Source organism: Thamnophis sirtalis, unplaced genomic scaffold (genome assembly GCF_051295495.1).
Source record: "Thamnophis sirtalis isolate CommonGarterSnake01/CBP01778 unplaced genomic scaffold, rThaSir2_p1.2 scaffold_10, whole genome shotgun sequence".
NCBI classification, from domain to species: domain Eukaryota; kingdom Metazoa; phylum Chordata; class Lepidosauria; order Squamata; family Natricidae; genus Thamnophis; species Thamnophis sirtalis.
The window spans coordinates 70,435,620-70,457,113 of NW_028261390.1; the positions used below are offsets into that span (position 1 = coordinate 70,435,620).

At 44.0% G+C, this 21,494-nt stretch overlaps 1 protein-coding gene across 1 annotated transcript; it reads left to right on the forward strand.

Annotated features, from left to right (window-relative positions):
- The first annotated feature begins 10,216 nt into the window (after nucleotides 1–10,216).
- SHISA3 (shisa family member 3) lies at nucleotides 10,217–14,661 on the forward strand. The gene is made up of 2 exons (XM_087723807.1): nucleotides 10,217–10,502; nucleotides 14,229–14,661. Exons 1-2 carry the CDS (start codon nucleotides 10,217–10,219, stop codon nucleotides 14,603–14,605), a joined length of 663 nt encoding a protein of 220 aa, XP_087579933.1. The 3' UTR covers nucleotides 14,606–14,661.
- The last annotated feature ends 6,833 nt before the right edge of the window (nucleotides 14,662–21,494 follow it).

Below are 21,494 nucleotides of genomic sequence, written 5' to 3' on the forward strand. Positions count from 1 at the left end.
TTCTCTGAGTCTGGTTTTTCCAGAAAGGAAGGTCTTTAACAGCCACATTTATTTCCTTTAGGCCTCTTAAAGATTGATTTTAGAAGTGACCCTGTACTCCCCGGGCAGTTAAGATCCCATTTGGAATAGAAACTCAGTTCTTTTCTGATTTTTTTAAGCCTCTTCATTACCTTGTCCTACTCCTGTTAAGAAGGATGCTTGCATATTAACAGGGGACACAATGGCTTTTTAGGAACAGAGGCACCCTACCCTAAATCCTTACATTCTTACATAGCCAGAGACCAGCATTCCCAACACAGAAAATAATAAGATAAGATAAAGCAGATAAGAGGAGAGGAGAGGGAGGGGGGGTGAAGAGAAAGAGGAAGGGAGAGGAGATGATATATGATAAGATGAGATGAGATGGAAATGAGAGGAGAGGAGGAGATGGAGAGGAGAGAATGATGGAAAGAAGAATTAGATTAGAATAAATAGAAGGGAGGGGAAGGGAAGAGAAGGATGGAATGAAGAATTAGATTAGAATAAACAGAATAGAATAAATAGAATAGAGTAGAAGGGGAAGAGAAGGGAAGGATGAAATGAATAATTAGATTAGAATAAGCAGAATAGAATAGAATAGAATGGAATGGAAGGGAAGGGAATAGAATGAAGAATTAGATTAGAATAAACAGAAGAGAATAAATAGAATAGAATGGAAGGGAAGGATGGAATGAAGACTTAGATTAGAGTAAACAGAATAGAATAAATAGAATAGAATAGAATGGAAGGGAAGAGAAGGATGGAATGAAGACTTAGATTAGAGTAAACAGAATAGAATAAAAGAATAGAATGGAAGGATGGGATGAAGAATTAGGTTAGAGTAAACAGAATAGAATAAATAGAATAGAATTGGAAGGGAAGGGAAGGATGGAATGAAGAATTAGATTAGATTAAACAGAATAGAATAGAATACGTAGAATAGAATGGAAGGAAAAAGAAGGGAAGAGAAGAGAACAGAAGAGAAGAGAATGATAAGTTATAATAAGAAGAGAGGATGAAGATGATAAGGTGAGGTGAGGTGAGAAAAGATAAGGTAAGGTCAGGTCAGGTAACATAACCTTTGTTGTCACACACTGGCACACATTAAAATATGGAATTCTGATGTGTGTGCGTTCCCCAGTAGCTGAGGAATGTGCTATTGCTATTTATCATTCTTATACATTTATTATTTCATTTAAGTTATAATGTACATTTTTGGTTGCTTTATATACCATTCCTTCCTCCTTTTGTAACACCTCCTTGTTTTCTCTTTCTTTTCTCCCTCCCGCCCTTCTCTACTTCCTTCCTTCCTCCTCTGCTTCTCCTCCCTTCTTCCCTTATAGCAATAGCAATAGCAGTTAGACTTATATACCGCTTCATAGGGCTTTCAGCCCTCTCTAAGCGGTTTACAGAGTCAGCATATCGGCCCCCACAGTCTGGGTCCTCATTTCACCCACCTCAGAAGGATGGAAGGCTGAGTAGTCAACCTTGAGCCGGTGAGATTAGAACCGCCGAACTGCAGATAACAGTCAGCTGAAGTGGCCTGCAGTGCTGCACCCTAACCACTATCTTTCTCCTACTCCTACTCTTCCCCTTCCCACCCTCTCTCCTTCTCTTTCTCTCCCTTCCTTCCTCCTCTCCTTCCCCTTCCTTCTTCCCTTACCTCTCCCTTACTCCTGCTCTTCCTCTTCCCCTTCCGGGGTGGAGGTTTCAGATGGAGTGAGATTCCTGCTACCCTCCAATACCCACAGACACTATTTGACCGGCATGGCTGAATCCAGCGCATTAAAAGGATGAAGTGTGAAACCCTGTTAAATGCCATTAATTTTGATGGGAGAGATTGAGGAAGGCGCTCCATTCCTCTGTTGAAATTTCGGGCGGTTTCAAAGTGCTGGACTCCAGATGAACTGCAGGATTTATTTCTGTGAAAGTCGCAATGAAGAAAGTGGCTCCTTTATCCTACACAAAAGTCACCCGTTCACTTGGGAGCCCCGAGCTTTAAGTAGGGCCCTAACCCCAATTCGATCCAAAGTGGATTGTTACAAATTTATCATTTTGTTTTCTGTGATGAGCAGATAAAATTGTTTTGGGGGAGGAAGCACCGTATTCGGTTCTAATTCTGCTCTGCTCTATTCCTATTGCTATTCTTTATTCCAATATTCTATTCTATTCTGTTCTGTTGTGTTCTATTCTATTCTATTCTATTCTATTCTATTCTACTCTACTCTATTCTGCTCTATTTTATTCTATTCTACTCTATTCTATTATCTGATATTCTATTCTATTCTATTCTATTCTACTCTACTCTACTCTACTTTATTCTATTCTACTCTATTCCATTATCCGATATTCTATTCTATTCTATTCTATTCTATTCTATTCTACTCTACTCTACTCTACTCTACTCTGCTCTATTCTGCTCTATTTTATTCTATTCTACTCTATTCTATTATCCAATATTCTATTCTATTCTATTCTATTCTGTTCTGTTCTGTTCTATTCTATTCTACTCTATTCTATTATCCGATATTCTATTCTATTCTATTATCCGATATTCTATTCTACTCTACTCTACTCTATTCTACTCTATTTTATTCTATTCTACTCTAGTCTATTATCTGATATTCTATTCTATTCTATTCTATTCTATTCCATTCCATTCCACTCCACTCCACTCCATTCCATTCCACTCCACTCTACTCTATTCTATTCTACTCTATTCTATTATCTGATATCCTATCCTATCCTATCCTATCCTATCCTATCCTATCCTAATCTAGTCTAGTCTAATTTTCTGATATTCAATTCTATTCTATTCTACTCTACTCTACTTATTCTATTTTACTCTACTCTATTCTTCATTCCATTATTCTATTCTATTCTATTCTATTCTATTCTATTCTATTCTATTCTATTCTGTTCTGTTCTGTTCTATTCTATTCTACTCTATTCTATTATCCGATATTCTATTCTATTCTATTCTATTCTGTTCTGTTCTGTTCTATTCTATTCTACTCTATTCTATTATCCGATATTCTATTCTATTCTATTCTATTCTGTTCTGTTCTGTTCTATTCTATTCTACTCTATTCTATTATCCGATATTCTATTCTATTCTATTCTATTATCCGATATTCTATTCTACTCTACTCTACTCTATTCTACTCTATTTTATTCTATTCTACTCTAGTCTATTATCTGATATTCTATTCTATTCTATTCTATTCTATTCTATTCCATTCCACTCCACTCCACTCCACTCCATTCCATTCCACTCCACTCTACTCTATTCTACTCTATTCTATTATCTGATATCCTATCCTATCCTATCCTATCCTATCCTATCCTATCCTATCCTATCCTATCCTATTCGAATCTAGTCTAGTCTAATTTTCTGATATTCAATTCTATTCTATTCTACTCTACTCTACTTATTCTATTTTACTCTACTCTATTCTTCATTCCATTATTCTATTCTATTCTATTCTATTCTATTCTATTCTATTCTATTCTCTATTCTCTATTCTCTATTCTCTATTCTCTATTCTCTATTCTCTATTCTCTATTCTCTATTCTCTATTCTCTATTCTCTATTCTCTATTCTCCTGTTCTGTTCCGTTCTGTTCTGTTCCGTTCCATTCCATTCCATATTCCGATATTATACTTTATTACATGTTTACATTTATATACATTATACATTTATTACATTTATTAAATGTAAAATTGCTGCGAGATTTTGATAAGTAGCAGTGTAAGGAGCCAAATCCATAAATAATTACACAGTCTAACGTTACGGGTACCGTACATTCCCTATTATTGCCAGCCAATTAGGAGAGGCTGAGCGAATGTGGACTCCGACCTCAAATAAGATTCGGTGTCCAAATAAAAACCAAATTGTTTCTGACAGTAAAATAATTTGCAGGGGCTTCTGGTGAGGCTCTAATTGGCTTGGAGAGCCAGAGCTTTGATTGAAAGGTAGAAACAAAACAGATCCACAGGAAGGAAAGATTACCGTTCGCTGAACTAAATATTGATTAAAAAAATAAAAAGTCCAGCTGAAGAATTGGATTGTTTGCTTTGACAGATCCGAAAACGCATTTAAAAACAGATGTGAACTTTTGGTCTCTTCATCTCTTCCCCCCAAAAACACATGTGGTTGGAAAGGATGATAAACAGCATATCGATTTAAAGCCGGAACTGTTTTTATTGGGTATTTTGCCAGAGAAATAAAGTAAAGAAAATGTATATTTAATTAGTTGTGTATTAACTGCAGCTAGGATTGTATTTGCACAAAATTGGAAAACGGAAAAAAATCCCCTCCGAGGGAGCAGTAATTTAAAAAAAAATTAGACTGCGCAGAAATGAACAGATTAACGTTGGCCATTAAAAGAGAAGGAATAATCGTAGTAAGATAAGCTCCAGGGATGTTTTCTGGAGTTGAAGTCCAGACATCTTCAAGTTACCAAGGTTGAGAAACACTGCTCTGAAGTCCATCTCTTTCTTGTTGGGTTGCACAGCCAAACCAGACAGTGATGGAGGTGGAGACGTCAGATCACCAAGGTGGCGCAGTGGTTAAATGCAGCACTGCAGGCTACTGCTAGATCAGCAGGTCAGCGGTTCAAATCTCACCGGCTCAGGGTTGACTCAGCCTTCCATCCTTCCGAGGTGGGTAAAATGAGGACCCAGATTGTTGGGGGCAATATGCTGACTCTCTGTAAACCGCTTAGAGAGGCCTGAAAGGCCTATGAAGCGGTATATAAGTCTACTGCTATTGCTATATCATCATAAGAGGTTTATGCCATTGTTTCAGCACTAGATGGCAGAGTTCAGCCACCTTTCCTAGTTTATTTTCCCACTGGACGGGATGAAATCTAAGCTTATTGTTTGTTTACCCACAAAAGAGGAGGGGGGAGGGGAAAGTTTTAGGTCCTATTGAAACAGAAAGAATACTAAACTACAATTAAGTCGTTTTATTTAGTGCGTGGTGTGACTAACGGGAGCGCAGGCCAATCAACATTACATCTAATACAAACCTTGTCGCACCAAAAAATGACACCAATAATAATTAATTTACGATGGGCAGGGCCGGATTTCCCTATAGGCTAACTAGGCTTCAGCCTAGGGCCTCAAGATCACATTCAAATTGTTAGCAAAATTAAAATTACACTGCTCTAAAAACAGTGAACACTAAAACACTGAACCGAAAATAAGGAGAAATTCTACGCATAGGACTAATAAACAAACATAAAAATGTATTGGTTAAGGTCGTTCCAGCGCCGCGGCAGTTGGGGAGCCCGCCCACGTTCCCGGCACCGGCGGTTGGGCGAGAGGCGCGGCCGCTCCCAGTAGCCGCCCCGTCGACGCGGAGCCCACCAGCGGCCAGGCAGGTGAGGGCGAGGGGGGCCGAGCCGGGCAGCTGAGCGCAGCAGGGGAGGCGGCTGGCCTCGCTGCCTTTGCCGCAGAGCAGAGCCGCCCTCCGTCGGGAGGCCAGCTATATATATTGATATATATTGATATATATCACAGTAATGATGTATTTTATTGTCTCTCATGTAATTTACAAACTTAAAAATGGGAGGTGAAAGGGCCTCATAAGTGGAATAGCCTAGGGCCTCTTTTCATCTAAATCCGGAGCTGAGGATGGGCATGCTACATCCAGGTTACACCCAGGGGTGGGTTTCAACCGGTTCGCGGCGGTCCCTGCGAACCGGTTGGTCGGCGAACCCGGAAGTAAGTAACTTTCGGGAACGGCGAAGGGCCCACCCACCCGCCCGTACTCCTTACCCGGTTTTGATGAGTTCTGCACTTCCATGCATGCGCAGGACGCATACAGCGCCTGCACGATCCTCCAGGAGCAGCTGGAGCATCACACAGACGCTAGTACGCATGTGTGTGTTGCGCGCATGTGCGCGCAAGCCGCACGCATGCACGAGGACGCCGCCGGCCCCGTTCCAACCAAACCAGTTGGAACGGAGCGAGAAACCCATCCCTGGTTACACCCCACCTACTCTCATATCAAAGACCTGTTGAGACACAGCATTTATAAGTCGTACAAGTAACAGCACAGGTCGTCCTCAAACAATTCACTTAATGACCATTCAAAGTTGCAAAACTTATGTCCGTTTCTCACAGTGACAACTGTGGCAGCACCCCCATGGCGGCGTGATCAAAATTCAGGGCACTTGGGAACTGACTCACCGTTGCAGTGTCCCGGGAGTCATGCGATCCACTTTTGCGACCGTCTGATGAGCAAAGTCAATAGGGAAGCCAGATTCACTTCACGGCCGTGATACTAATTGAACGGCTGCAGTGATTCACTTAACCACGGTGGCGAGAAACGTCGTAAAATGGGGGCAAAACTCCCTTAAGAAATGTCTCACCTAGCCACCGAAACTTGGGATTCAATTGTAGTGGTAGTGTAGTGGAATTACCTGTATTAATATACAAATAAATATAGATGAATAGATAGATAGATAGATAGATAGATAGATAGATAGATAGATGGATGGATGGATGGATGGATGGATGGATGGATGGATGGATGGATGGATGGATGGATGGATGGATGGATGGATGGATGGATGGATGAATGAATGAATAGATGAATGAATGAATGAATGAATAAACAAATAAACAAACAAACAAACAAACAAACAAATAAATAAATAAATAAATAAATAAATAAATACCAAATTTCTCACTTAGCCACCGAAACTTGGGATTCAATTGTAGTGGTAATGTAGTGTAATTACCTGTATTAATATACAAATAAATATAGATGAATGGATAGATAGATCGATAGATGAATGAATGAATAGATGAACGAACAAATGGATGAATGAATGAATGAATAAATAAATACCAAATTTCTCAGTTAGTCACAGAAATTTGGAGCTCAATTGTGGTGGTATTACTGCATAAATAAATAGATGAATAGGTGGATAGATGAATGAATGAATAAAAGAATGAATAAATAGCTAATTTCTAACACCCACAGAAAACGTGGTAGTAAATTGAGAATTACCTGTGTTAATAGAAATAAATATAGATGGATAGATGAATGAATGAATGAATAGATGAACAAACAAACGAATGAATAAATAAATAAATAAATGCCAAATTTCTCACTTAGCCACAGAAAGGTGGAGCCTCAATTGTGGTGGTATTACTACATAAAGAAGTAGATGGATAGATCAATGAATGGATGGATGCATGAATGAACAAATGAACGAATGAATGAATGAATAAATAAATAAATAAATATATAAATATATAAATACCAAATTTCTCACAGCCACAGAAATTTGGAGCTCAATTGTGGTGGTATTACTACATAAAGAAGTAGATGGATAGATCAATGGATGGATGGATGCATGAATGAACAAATGAACGAATGAATGAATGAATAAATAAATAAATAAATATATATATAAATACCAAATTTCTCACAGCCACAGAAATTTGGAGCTCAATTGTGGTGGTATTATTACATAAAGAAGTAGATGGATAGATCAATGGATGGATGGATGGATAGATGGATGAATGAATGAATGAACAAATGAATGAACAAATGAATGAACAAATGAATGAATGAATGAATGAATGAATGAATGAATGAATAAATAAATAAATAAATAAATAAATAAATAAATAAATAAATAAATAAATAAATAAATAAATAAATAAATAAATACCAAATTTCTCACTTAGCCACAGAAATTTGGAGCTCAACTGTGGTGGTATTACTACATAGATAAATAGATGGATACATGAATAGATGAATGAAAAAATGAATGAATAATAAACAAATACCAAATTTCTCACTTAGCCCTTTGGAGCTCAACTGTGGTGGTAACTTGAGGACTACCTGAATTAATGCATAAATAAATGACTAGATGAATGAATGAATGAATGAATAAACACCAAATATCTTCTGTCTAACAACAGAAATGTGGGGGTCAATTGATGCTCATTAAGTCAAGGATGACCTGTATACCACAAACCCCTTCGGTCTGGCCACTGTCTCCGCCTTCCTTGCACTGACGCATGGAATAACGCATCAGCCCTTAAATCCCGGTTACCAACGGCTTATTTAGAGCTGCAGACTCCACCCTGGGAATGCCAGCAATGCAGGCACCAGAGCATTGCAAATAGGAAGTGACTTGGGGGGGTGGGGGGGAGGCTGCCCAGTTAACCACACGATTCTTTGCATGAGGGCTGTAAATCCTAATTGCTCTGACAGCCAAGCAGGGTAGACAGGGTGGCGGGGGGTGGGGTGGGGTGGGGGGAAGACTCACAAACACGAAACGGGCTCCGATTCGAGGCGTCGAACGCTGAAGTCAAGTTCCTTCTCCTCAAGGCCACTGTGGGCTCCTCGGTGCTCTCTGAGCTGGGAGGTTTCCTCGCAGACATTTCGTGACCTAACTAGGTAACAATATCAGTGCTAGAAGAGAGTTGAGCTCAGCATCTTAGCCACTGAGCCACCCCGTCCCCTTATTTAGTTATACATAATCACAATAATGATAATAATTAGGGTCGGATAATAATGATCCGAGCTTGAACTGTGGGCTCCTTGGTGCTCTCTGAGCTGGGTGACCCAGCTGGGTAATATCAGCGCTAGATGCCCCATTAGATACCTTCACCCCAGCTCAACTCTCTTCTAGCACTGATATTGTTACCTAGAAAGAGAAAGGAAAGGAAGGAAGTAAAGAAAAAGAAAGAAGGAAGGAAGAAAAGAAAAGAAAGAAAAAGAAAAGAAAAAAGAAAGAGAAAGGAAAGAAAGAAAGAAAGAAAGAAAGAAAGGAAAGAGAAAGAAGGAAGGAACAAAAGAAAGGAAAGGGAAAGAAAGAAAGGAAAGAGAAAGAAAGAAAGAAAGAGAAGAAAGAAAGAAAGAGGATAGAAGGAAGGACGAAACAGAAAGAAAAAAGAGAAAGAAAAAAAAGAAAGAAAAAGGAAAGAGAAAGGAAATAAAAAAAGAAAGAAGGAAGGAAGAAAAGAAAGAAAAGAAAGAGAAAGGAAAGAAAGAAATTCTTCCTGTTAGAAGAGACTATTTGAACCAAACCTTTTTATTTATTTATTTTTTATAGTTTTTTATATAGTTTTTTCTTTAACATCCATAAATGCTTGGTGAACAGTGTATTGTCTGGGTCAATATATTTTAGACACAGTACTACTACTAATATTATCATTTAGTTGTAAAGGTAAAAGTTCCCCTTGCACATAGTACATGCTAATTGTTCCCGACTCTAGAGGGCGGTGCTCATCTCCGTTTCAAAGCCGAAGAGCCAGCGCTGTCCGAAGACGTCTCCGTGGTCATGTGGCCGGCATGACTCAACACCGAAGGCGCACGGAATGCTGTTCCCTTCCCACCAAAGGTGGTCCCTGTTTTTCTACTTGCATTTTTTTACGTGCTTTTGAACTGCTAGGTTGGCAGAAGCTGGGACAAGTCACGGGAGCTCACTCCGTTACGCGGCGCTAGGGATTCGAACCTTCCCCCTTTCCTTTCCTTTCTCTTTCTTTCTTTCTTTCTTTCTTTCTTTCTTTCTTTCTTTCTTTCTTTCTTTCTTTCTTTCTCTGTCTTTTCCTCCTTCCTTCCTTCCTTCCTTCCTTCCTTCCTTCCTTCCTTCCTTCCTTCCTTCCTTCCTTCCTTCCTTCCTTCCTTCCTTCCCTCCCTCCCTCCCTCCCTCCCTCCCTCTTTCCTTTCCTTTCCTTTCCTTTCCTTTCCTTTCCTTTCTTACTTTTATAAGAATTGTCCATGTTCGGTTGCCTTGAGGTCATCTTCCACATCAACTCCATCCTCTTCCTGCTTCCTGCATCGCCCATTGGGGCCAAGTTGCCAGACGGCCTTAAGCATAAACCCCCCAAATTTCCCTTCAGGGGATCGCAACCTTCTCAGACATCTGGGGGGGGAGGTGTCTCCCTCCTTCTACCCCCCCCTTGCCCAGGGTCTTTCAGGGCATCCTTTGGCCCCTTTTCCAGTGGAAAACCACCCCTCCTATTGAGGGTTGACCAGTGCCCTTTTGGAGAGGGGTGTGTGTGTGTCTCCCCGAGGGGCTAGCTGGGTGTTCTCAGCAGAGAGAGGGGGGAGCATTTCCACCCACCCACCCCCTGCTCTGCCCCGGGACCTCCCAGGAGGGAGGGGAGGAACCAGGGGCTCTGAAGATCGGAGCATATCCCCCCTTCCCCCCGCACAGAAGCCATGGGTGCCCGGTGGCTGCGCTGTCTTTTCCTGGGCTGCTGCCTGGCGGGGCGTTGGGGGGTCTGGGCGCAGAGACCCCCGGCCGGCGAGTACTGCCACGGATGGAGAGACGCGCAGGGCAGGTCCCACGCAGGATTCATCTGCCCGGAACGCTTCGACACTCCGGATGCCACCATCTGCTGCGGTTCCTGCGCTTTGCGCTATTGTTGCGCCGCCAGCGAGGCGCGCTTGGAGCAAGGCGGGTGCGCCGACGACCCCGAGCCGCAGCCCCCGGCGGGCAGCGCGCGTGAGTGCCGGTGGGATGGGTGGGTGGGTGGTAATTTGCGGGCAGGTGGGCGCGCCCGGCTTTCCTTGCCAGGAGGATGAGGATGTTGCAGAGGGCAAATTCAGCTGCGCCTCTTTTGGAGGGAGGGTCTTCCCTTGCCCGCCTTCCCCATCCATGCATCTTCTTGAGGACTAGAAGATTGCTTGTGGGTAAGGAGCCATTTGGGGGGGAGGGGAGTGATTTAATTGCAATTTCACTAAAAAAATATTTTTACAAAAAACTCGTCCTGCCCACTTTGGCTTCGTTATCCTAAAGAAATCCTAGTCAAAGAGTGTGTGTGTGTGTGTGTGTGTGTGTGTGTGTGAGAGAGAGAGAGAGAGAGAGAGAGAGAGAGAGAGAGGGAGAGGGAGAGAGAGAGAGATTGAGATTTAAATCACTTTTCCCGTCCTCGGGACAAGAACTTCGTTTGCGCACTTTTGCGCGCCTCTTCTTTCTCAAGCCGCGCAACTCAAATCCCAGCCGCGCAACTCGGAGCGCTTTGAAGCGGCCGCTTCGGATCCGCGGATCCGGAAACTTTATTACAGAGTAGTCATGCCTAGGATCGCGCTGAAAACAATCTGCTCAGAAGAGGATCTCTGTCTCTTCCCGCGCAGCCCTTCTTCACCCCAACCCGAGGAAGAAGTTAGGCGCGCGGCCCTTTTTGCGCGACCCTCAGCCTCCATTCAGTTGCGGATCTACCCTTAGGCGCTTCCCGCTTTTAGAACCCGGCAAATTTCAATGCCACGGGATGCCGCGCAAACGATAACAATTCGTAGGATTCATCTGCCGCGCAGGTAAAGTTATTTTTTTTTTTTTAAAGGAAAGATGCTACCAAGGAGACATCAATGATGAGATTTCAAACTCTTGTCCCCAGATCCTTCATCCTTAAAAAAAAAATAATAAAAATCTTCAAAACGGTTTATAAGTATATCTGGGGTCCCTCTTTGGCTTCAGTCAAGTTTAATTCTGAAATAATTGTGCAAGCTAGCCTAAGGTGAAGTTTAACGATTTAATGTTTATTTCATCGTATTCGTCCCGATTGTAGATTTATGGTCTGGTGTAGTTGCTGTGATGTTGAGAGGGTGCCTTGAAATGAAGCCCTCTTCACGATTTCACTCATTAAGAGCAATAGCCCCCGGATTTATATACCGCTTCACGGGGCTTTAACAGCCCTCTCTAAGCGGTTTACAGAGTCAGCATATTTTCCCCAACAATTTGAGTCCTCGTTTTTCCCACCTCGGAAGGATGGAAGGCTGAATCCACCTTGAGTCGGTCAGGATTGAACTGCTGGCAGTGGGCAGAATTAGCCTGCAAGGCTGCATTCTAATTACTGGGAAGGAGAGAAGGAAGGAAGGAAGGAAGGAAGGAAGGAAGGAAGGAAGGAAGGAGGGAGGGAGGGAGGGAGGGAGGGAGGGAGGGAGGGAAGGAAGGAAGGAAGGAAGGAAGGAAGAAGGAAGGAAGGAAGGAAGGAAGGAAGGAAGGAAGGAAGGAAGGAAAGGCAATAGCACTAGCCTTTAGACTTATATACCGCTTCACGGGGCTTTAACAGCCCTCTCTAAGTGACTTACAGAGTCAGCATATTTTCCCCAACAATTTGGGTCCTCGTTTTTCCCACCTCGGAAGGATGGAAGGCTGAGTCCACCTTGAATCGGTCAGGACTGAACTGCTGGCAGTGGGCAGAATTAGCCTGCAATACTGCATTCCAATTACTGGGAAGGAGAGAAGGAAGGAAGGAAGGAAGGAAGGAAGGAAGGAAGGGAGGGAGGGAGGGAGGGAGGGAGGGAGGGAGGAAGGAATAGCAATAGCAGTTAGACTTATATACCACTTCCTAGGGGTTTCAGCCCTCTCTAAGCGGTTTACAGAGTCAGCATATTGCCCCCAACAACAATCCGGGTCCTCATTTTACCCACCTCGGAAGGATGGAAGGCTGAGTCAACCTTGAGCCGGTGAGATTAGAACCTCTGAACTGCAGATAACAGTTCAGATAACAGAAGGAGGGAAGGGCAATAGCACTAGTCCTTAGACTTATATACCACTTCACAGGGCTTTAACAGCCCTCTCCAAGTGGTTTACAGAGTCAGCCTCTTGCCCCCAACAATCTGGGTCCTCATTAAGAAGGCTGAGGCTTCAAACCAGGATTGGAGAACTGTAGTTGGAGCAAACCAACAGAAGTTCATTGATGCTAGCTTGACATTTTCCTTCTGTGTTTTTCTGTCCAGCCTAATGGAGTCTGTATAGCATCCAATTCTATAGTTTGCACACCATCCCTTTCTTCTTCTACCTCTATTCCCCTTCTCTCCTTCCTTCTTTCATTCCTTCCTTCTTTTCCATCCATTCTCCTCCTTCCCTCCCTCTCTCCCACTCTCCTTTTCTTTCCTCCTTTCCCTCCTTCCTTCTTTCCCCTCCATTTTCCTCCCTTCCTACTTTCCTTCCTTCCTTCTTCTCCCTCCATTCTCCTCCTTCCCTCCCTCTCTCCTTCCCTCCCTCTCGCTCCTCCTCCCTTTTTCTTTCTTCCCTTCTTTTCCCTTCATTTTCCTCCCTCCCTCCTTTACTTCCTTCCTTTCTTCTTCTCCCTCCATTCTCCTCCTTCCCTCCCTCTCTTTCTTTCCTTCCTTCTTCCTTCCTTCTTTTGCCTCATTTTCCTCCCTCCCTCCCTTCCTTCCTTCCTTCTTTCCTCTCCCTCCATTCTCTTCCTTCCCTCCTAACCTCCCTCTCTTTCTCTCTCTCTTTCTTTCTTTCCTTCCTTCTTTTCCCTCATTTTCCTCCCTCCCTTCCTTCTTCTCCCTCCCTTCTCCTCCCTCCCTCCTTTCTTTCCTTCCTTCCTCTCCCTCCATTCTCTTCCTTCCCTCCCAACCTTCCTCCTTTCCTTCCTTCCTTCTTCCCCTCCATTATCTTCCTTCCCACCCTCCCTCCTTCCTTCCTTTCTTCTTTCCTTCCTTCCTTCTTCTCCCTCCATTCTCCTTCCCCTCTCCCTTCTTTCCTTCTTTCCTCCCTCCCTCCTTTCCTTCTTGTCCCTTCATTCTCCTCCCTCCCTCCTTTCTTTCCAGCAGCTGAATCAGAGGAGGAAGAGGAGGAGGAGGAGGAGACATTAGGGTCAGGGGCAGCATCAAGGCAACCTGAGAGCTCTGAGGGGGGAGAGGGAATGGAGCAGAGAGAGAGAGAGAATGGAGGGAGGGAGGAAAGGAGGGACCCTGGGCCGTCCGTCAGCCCTCAGATGGAAAGTCAACAGCCTCCAGGTCTGGAGGCGGCTGATGAGGAAGAGGAGGAACAGCTGGGTCCAGTGCCTGACACGGATATGTGCAGGAGGCAGAGGAGAGGAGAGCAGTGGAAATCTATGGGCCGGTCCTTGGGACGGAAGAGCCACCGCTGCTAGCAAAGCCCTGGGGATCAAAGGCAGGGGGCGGAGATGAATAGATGTAGCAGACAACTATTCATCTCCTTGCTGGACAGACACGTTAGCCAGTGAGAGAAACTTTTTGGTGGGGCTGCCGGCACTCCTAATTAAAGGAATCTTTGAGTTCACCTCAGAGGCTTTGATGTGTTTGGGGAGCTGGGTCAGAAGAGCGATATTATAAAGAATGTTTGGGATGATACGACCTTGGGGAAAGTACTTGCTGCTTGGAAGAAGGCCAAAGAACCTCTTTAATCATTCGATTCTCCGTCAACTCAGGGTGGTGACCTCGACCATCTCTCTCTCCTTTTCCTCAGAGCCCACCTACATCCCCTTCCTCATCGTCGGCGCCATCTTTGTCGCCTTCATCCTCGTGGGGTCTTTCGTCGCCGTGTATTGCTGCACCTGCCTCAGGCCCAAGCCCACCTCGCAAGGCCCTGCCCGGTTCTCTCTAGGAAGCTACCAGATGGAGGCCATACCCATGATCCTCGGCTCAGCCAATCTGCGCGCTCCCTCAAGACCCTCCAGTCCCGCGACCATCTCCGCTTGCCCATCGGATTCCCTCTGCCATTTCCCTCTCGTCAGGCCGGAACGAGGGAGCCGGGAGATGCCTTCACCGCCACCGTACACGGCAGGTGGCCATTCTCTCAACCTCTCTCAGTCGTCTGGATTTGCGGTGTCGACCACACCCTAGCAACTCATCCCCTTATTGATTTCTGTGTTTCCAGGATGACGTGTTTACCACAACAGCCCCACAATCAGCACCCTGCGGGCTTCAGTGATGTTTTCTCTGGTTTGGGGATTGCAAACTAGGCGCGCGTTGAGTTGCTCATTTCAACGTCCCCGTTTCTGGCTGGGTGGAGGCCCCTTCGAGTTTAAAACATCTCTTTCAGGCCTAGGTGAATACGGTACAGGCAGTGTTCCGACTGAGGCTTCCCAAGAGCACGAAGCCGAGTCCTCGTCCCGATAAAACCCCTTTTATTTAGTGGAATTCCTCTCCTGCAAAGTCCTGGCCAAGAGTCTTTCAAGAGATTTCACAGCTACAGACCTTTATCGGGCTTGGAGAGCTGCCAGGCCGATATCTTCCAAACGCCAAGCTGTAGCAGCAATTGCTTGGCAAGAAGTCAGGAAGAGATCTTCACCCGAATGAATTGAACTGTCTCCTGCAAACTCCATTCCCCTTTCGCTCCTCTTTAATTCCCTATTCGTCATCCACCTGTGGCCTTACTACCAAGTCGACCCTTGTTTCTTCTCCTGGCAGCTCTGTGCATACACACATCGGGAACAGGCTCCAACTGTTCTTCTGCCTCACTGATGTCTGACTCCGAAGGCAGCTGATAACCGGCATACGGCTCTGGCCCCCTCTCTGCGTCTGACACAGAGCCCTCCTCAGAGCCTTCCCCAGACTCCAGGACTGGCCCATCTTCCTCCCCAACCTCCTCACTGTCCGAATCTGCTGCCAGCTCCACTGGTGGCCACAAGAGGCAGTCTCCGAGTTACAACACCAATGGAACCCAACATTTCTGTAGCTCAGTGAAACATTTGTTAAGTGAGTTTGCTCCCTTTCCCACCCCTGATTTAGATGTTAGTTAATATCAATGATGATTTCATGCTAATCTTTCTCCTCGAAGTAGGTGCCCTCCCCCTTGTGAACGACCCTATAACCCCTTGCGTTGGGATGAAGTCAGGGTGACTAAATGGGGCTGAGTATTTACTGGCTGGATGCCCTTCCTAACACCCATGCTTCTCCTTGAAGTAGGTTACCCACGCGTTAATCCTTACCTGGTTTTTCCCTCCCCAATTAACACTAATTACATTTTTAAAAGAGTAGTAAATTATTTTTGCCAGTAGTTTCGTTAATTATTATAAAGAGAAGAGTTTTATAAATAGATAGGTTATAAATAATGCTGGAAGCAAGTTGTAAAACAAGAGCAATTAATATTCTTAAGCTATGTTAGGTTAAGATTTAACACTGCAGGGTTAAATTTAGCGACTTAGGGAAAAAAAATCCCATCGAGTTCAGCGAAGTTTGTTCTTAGGGATGTTTGATAGGATTGTAGCCTAACAGCTAAAGCCTAAAACTTTCCAGGTGAGGAATACAGATTTAAAAAGGTAAAGGTTCCCTTTCTACGTATGTGCTAGTCGTTCCCGACTCTAGGGGGCGGTGCTCATCTCCGTTTCAAAGCCGAAGAGCCAGCGCTGTCCGAAGACGTCTCCGTAGCCATGTGGCCGGCATGACTCAATGCTGAAGGCGCACGGAACGCTGTTCCCTTCCCACCAAAGGTGGCTCCTATTTTTCTACTTGCATTTTTTACGTCCTTTCGAACTGCTAGGTTGGCAGAAGCTGGGACAAGTCACGGGAGCTCACTCCGTTACGCGGCGCTAGGGATTCAAACCGTTGAACTTTCTGATCGACAAGCTCAGCCACTGAGCCACCGTGTCCCTATTTATACAGATTTAAGACAGTAGAATTTCAGAAGTACATCGGAGTCCACAGATGTTCAAACATAAGGTCTATCTGTAGCTTTTTAAAGCAGCTGCATCTTTTCCTGGGATGTCGTCTGTTGCTATCCAGCCTGGAAAAGACTTAAGAAGTTTTAGGGAGGTATGGTGTACACTCTAAAGCAGGGGTGTCGAACTCAATTTAATTGAGGGCTGCATCAGGGTTGTGTTTAACCTCGGGAGGGCTGGTGTGTGTGTGTGTGTGTGTGTGTCTGTGTCCTGGGTGAGAGTGGCCAGCTATCTGTCACTCATCGAGGCTCTATTTTCAGCCATGTCTGCCTTCCCAGCCTCCATTTTCAGCCACAACGGTCCTCCCGGGCTCTGTTTTTGGCCACAGCAGCCCTCTCGGGATCTGTTTCCAGCCGCAATGGCCTCCTGCAGCCCTCTGTCAGCAAAAAGGAAGATCGGAGAGGATGTGTGGCCTGCCTACACTCCATGTTTAACTGCGATGGCCTCCTGCACTCCTCTGCCAGCAAAAATGGAGTTCGGGAGGGCTGCGCAAGGCCTCTCCAAGCTCCCTTTTCGCTGAGAGAGGCACCACGGGCCAGTCACTTGCTGTTTCCGGGGTGGGCGGCAGGCCGGATCTAACCACAGGCCTTAAATTTGACACCCCTGCTCTAAAGCCGAGGTGGTGAGAGCCGAGGTGGCGCAGTGGTTAGGGTGCAGTACTGCAGGCCACTTCAGCTGACTGTTATCTGCAGTTCGGCGGTTCTAATCTCACCGGCTCAAGGTTGACTCAGCCTTCCATCCTTCCGAGGTGGGTGAAATGAGGACCCAGATTGTTGGGGTGATATGCTGACTCTGTAAACCGCTTAGAGAGGGCTGAAAGCCCTATGAAGCAGTATATAAGTCTAACTGCTATTGCTATTGCTATTGCTAAAGCGACATTTTGCAATCGTCTCTAAAATGCAGTCTTGTAAGATCGTAGAAAGAGATCCCTTCTCAAAGCTATCAAAAAATTTTCCCCGTTACACACATTGGCGTTAACGATTTCCAAGTAGGTATCAAGACGCCGGCAATTTTATCTCCATTAAAAATAAGTTCCAGTAAGTGAAGCCTTGAATGAAAAGGGGAAATGCGAAGTGTTTCAGCTGTCGGTTTTCAGGAGCCCAAAGCCCCAAATTCCTCGGCAGGTTTGATGTTTGTACTGTAAAGTCCACTTTAAAAAAAACATATCTACATATCTCCATGTGTTCTTTACGTACATTTAGGTAGGTTCTGGATTCTTTTACTGCCGGTTCGCCCAGGGATGCGCTTCAGGTACGCGCACGCTACATATACATGCGCAGTAGTGAAGAAATTGCTTCTGTGTATGCGCAGAAGCAAAAAAACCAAGATGGCAGCACCTACGCGCCACCGCTAGAACCGGTTCGGGGGTGTGGGTGGCTGAGTTACTATCTACTTGGCCTGTCCGAACTGGTAAGAACCCACCTTTGGGTTGAGGTGGCCATTATTATTCTCGGACGATAATTAACTCTGCCCCATTATAAGAGCCAAGGTGGCGCAGTGGTTAAAAGCAGCACTGCAGGCTACTGCTAGATCAGCAGGTCAGCGGTTCAAATCTCACCGGCTCAGGGTTGACTCAGCCTTCCATCCTTCCGAGGTGGGTAAAATGAGGACCCAGATTGTTGGGGGCAATATGCTGACTCTCTGTAAACCGCTTAGAGAGGCCTGAAAGGCCTATGAAGCGGTATATAAGTCTACTGCTATTGCTATCTACTGCTATTGCTATCTAGGTTTCCCGTGAGAGGACTATATTTCTCTGGCCTTTTTTTTCTAGAGCTAGTTGGCATCACGAGGTTGTCTATGTTAGTAAGAGCTGAGTAGCCTGGCCTAGATTTCTGGACTTCGTTTTCAAAGGGGAGTTGGCGATTTCGATGAGGACGTTGCATTTGTCACCGCGAAGAGAATTTAATGTGATTGATCGTAGTCCAGAGGTGGGTTGCTCCCGGTTCGGCCCAGATGGGGCAAACTGGTAGTAGGGGTGGTGGGAGGCTCCGCCCACCTGCCCGGATGCTTCTGTGCATGCGCTGAAGTGGTATGGGCACATGAGTAAAGTGGTAGTAAAAAATAATAATGGAAAAAATAGAAACCACTGTTGTAGTCAGTTTTGTCTAACGGTTAAGGTACCAGATTAGAACCTGGGAGACTATAAATTCTAGTTCTGCCTTAGACATGAAAGCCCCAATCATCAGGAGGCGGTGAGTTCTAGTTCTGCCTTAGGCATGAAAGCCAGGTGGGTGGTTTTGTGTCAATCATCAGGAGGCGGTGAGTTCTAGTTCTGCCTTAGGCATGAAAGCCAAGTAGATGCTTTGGCCCAATCACCAGGAGGCGGTGAGTTCTAGTTCTGCCTTAGGCATGAAAGCCAACTGGGTGACTTTGGCCCAATCACCAGGAAGCAGTGAGTTCTAGTTCTGTCTTAGGCGTGAAAGCTTAAGTGGGTGGCTTTGAGACAATCACAAGGAGATGGCTTAGCCCTGGCTGAGTGACTTCGAGCCAATGATTCTCTCTTGAGTCCAACCCAACTCACAGGCTTAATATTATGAGGAAAATAGGAGGAGCAAAGCATGTGGGATATCTTAACTGCCCTGAGTTACTTGTAAACGTGATAAAGGCAGGATACAAACGAACGAATGAATGAACGGATGATAAAATGGGTCTTGCCTCTTGCCAAGAATGGTTCACAATGTAAAAGTTGCAGGAATACTGATCTCAAAAGAAACTCCTGGGATTTGGGTGGCCATTAAAGACTCAGTTATTTTGTTCTTAATTAAGGGCCCCAGTATTCTTAATTAAGGGTCCCAGTAATTTTGGAATAAGTTTGTAATAGGGTGACAGGGTCTTTTAACAGTGGTGGGCTTCAAAAAGTTTAGCAATGGCCTCTCTGCTCGGTTGCTAGGTGGGTGTGGCCTAGTTGGCCTTCTGCATCACGATGGGGGGGATGTTTTGCCCTCCCCATGCTCCGGGGGCTTTTTTTGAGCCTCCGGGAGGGTGAAAACGGCCTCCCTCGGGCTCTGGCCGCCCATTTTTCGCCCTCCCTGATCATCTGTGTGGGCCCAGTACTTACCTGACATCCCAAATGGACCACATGGGGATTCTTGGGAGGAGTGGGATGGGAGGGGGGGCAGGGTGGGCATGGCCAGCCAGAAGTGGGATTTGCGGGTTCTCTGAACTGGGCAGATTCTTAGCTAGATGTGCAAACCCCTGATTTTTAAGTGTGGGGGCTCCGTGATCCCACTCTGTGCATCCTCAGAGGGACCTTCAACATAACTTGGTTAAAGTGAATGTCTGGTGATCCGAAAATCTAAATTAACCTTCTTCAAGTCAAAAGGGACATTCTCAATTGGATCAATTACGATTTGATAAGGGAAGAAATTCACCGCTGACATCTAGTGTGTTAGAAGGGCACTTTGAAAGCAGAAAGAGATTTTTTAAAAAGGCTCAATAAAAAAGCAGAAGGAATAAGTAGAAATTTCAGTGAAACAATGGAGAGAACTAACTTTAACTACAGTTAGTAAAACCTGAAATTCTGGAGACTGGCGAATTATGGAATGTATTTGCAAGTACTGCTGAGAACTCTTAACTGTTGATGTATTTTCAGACTATTTTTTTAATAAGTTTATCACCACCTCATATTAGGAGATTTAAGTAAGAAATCCCAAATAGATAGAGTTACAGAAACAGAAAACTAGGTCAATATTAGAATGTGCAGAAATGAATAGGTTAACACTTGAAATTAAAGAGAAGGGACATTTTGATTATTATAACACATGGGAATTATTTTATTTTATGGTTAGAGAATAAATATGAAAAGTGGAAAAAAGGAGTGAAAGAGAGAAAATGTTTTAATAAAGTTAAATAAGTAAAGAAGAGGACTGTTATAGTATTAGGTATGGTATATCTTAATATTAGTATTAAGAAAAGATAAAATAATAAACATGACTGTAAATTGTAATTGTATAAAACATTTGCACAAAATACTTGTACCCAGATGACACACTGTTTAAGGGAAGATGAGGTTTGAATTAAAATAAACTGAAAAAGAAAGAAAACGAAGTCCATTTTCTCCCCCCACCCCCGCAAAAAAATTGCAGACAAAAATGGAGCAAGGGACAGTTTTAAGACTAGTTGAAGGGAAATTATAATTTAGGTTGCAACCAATTTACCATTGCTGCAATATATTTTTTAACCGCACCAGTGAATTTTATTCTTGAGTGGAACAAGAATACCACGGACAAAATTTTATTCTGGATTTTTATTCAAGAAACTGGAGGACAGGCAAAAGAGAATAATATCCCCCCCCCCCCGAAATATGGGTCAAAATGTTTTGTTTTAGATAAAAGTCTGAATATGCAAGGTTAGCAAAAGGCCCACTGTTTCTTATATTTATGGAGCTGTGAGATAGTTTCTTCTGATATCACCGATTAGCTTTGCACGGGAATGCAATAATGCAGCTAGAATTTCAATTCATTGCAAGTCAGATTTTATTAATCAGATTTAAACTGGAACTGTCAGGAGCACGGGGGTGTCATGGAATAGATGAGATTGAAAGTCATCTGAACTGATCTCTAAAATAATTCAATTGGGGGCCAGTGGAAAAATAAAATGCTAAAGCCTATTTTATTTCGTTGTACGCCTTGGATACAGAAACGGGGTATATGGGATCATGTTTTTATTTGCAAAATTAGCACCGCCTAGAATAATGTTTCAGAGTTGTAGTTTTAAAATGAAACCATGACATTAAATGTTTTAGTGGTTATCGGTTTTCTGCCAATAAATCATCCGCAGTGAAACCAATATGCTTATTTGATGTTGATCGTTTCAATTAACACAAAATATATGTATAATTTTTACAATGTTGTATTTGTTTTAATGGTATGAAATTCTGTATCGAGCTGCTGGATTTATGCTGTTGCTCATTTTGCATTATGAGATGAATGTCATCTGTGCAGGAATAATGTTGAAGCAGTATTTATGGTTGACTTTTAAAGTATTAATATGGAAACAACCCTCCCTTAAAATAAATGCTCCTATTTCTACTAGTAAGATTGCAATTCTATATGGGGCTTCTAAATAAATGA

What these genes read in the sequence shown, in the direction of transcription:
- SHISA3 (XM_087723807.1), top strand. Translation starts at nt 10,217, where the DNA reads ATGGGTGCCCGGTGGCTGCGCTGTCTTTTCCTGGGCTGCTGCCTGGCG. An exon ending in GCCCCCGGCGGGCAGCGCGC is followed by an intron (nt 10,503 to 14,228) that starts GTGAGTGCCGGT and finishes CCTTTTCCTCAG; the next exon opens with AGCCCACCTACATCCCCTTC.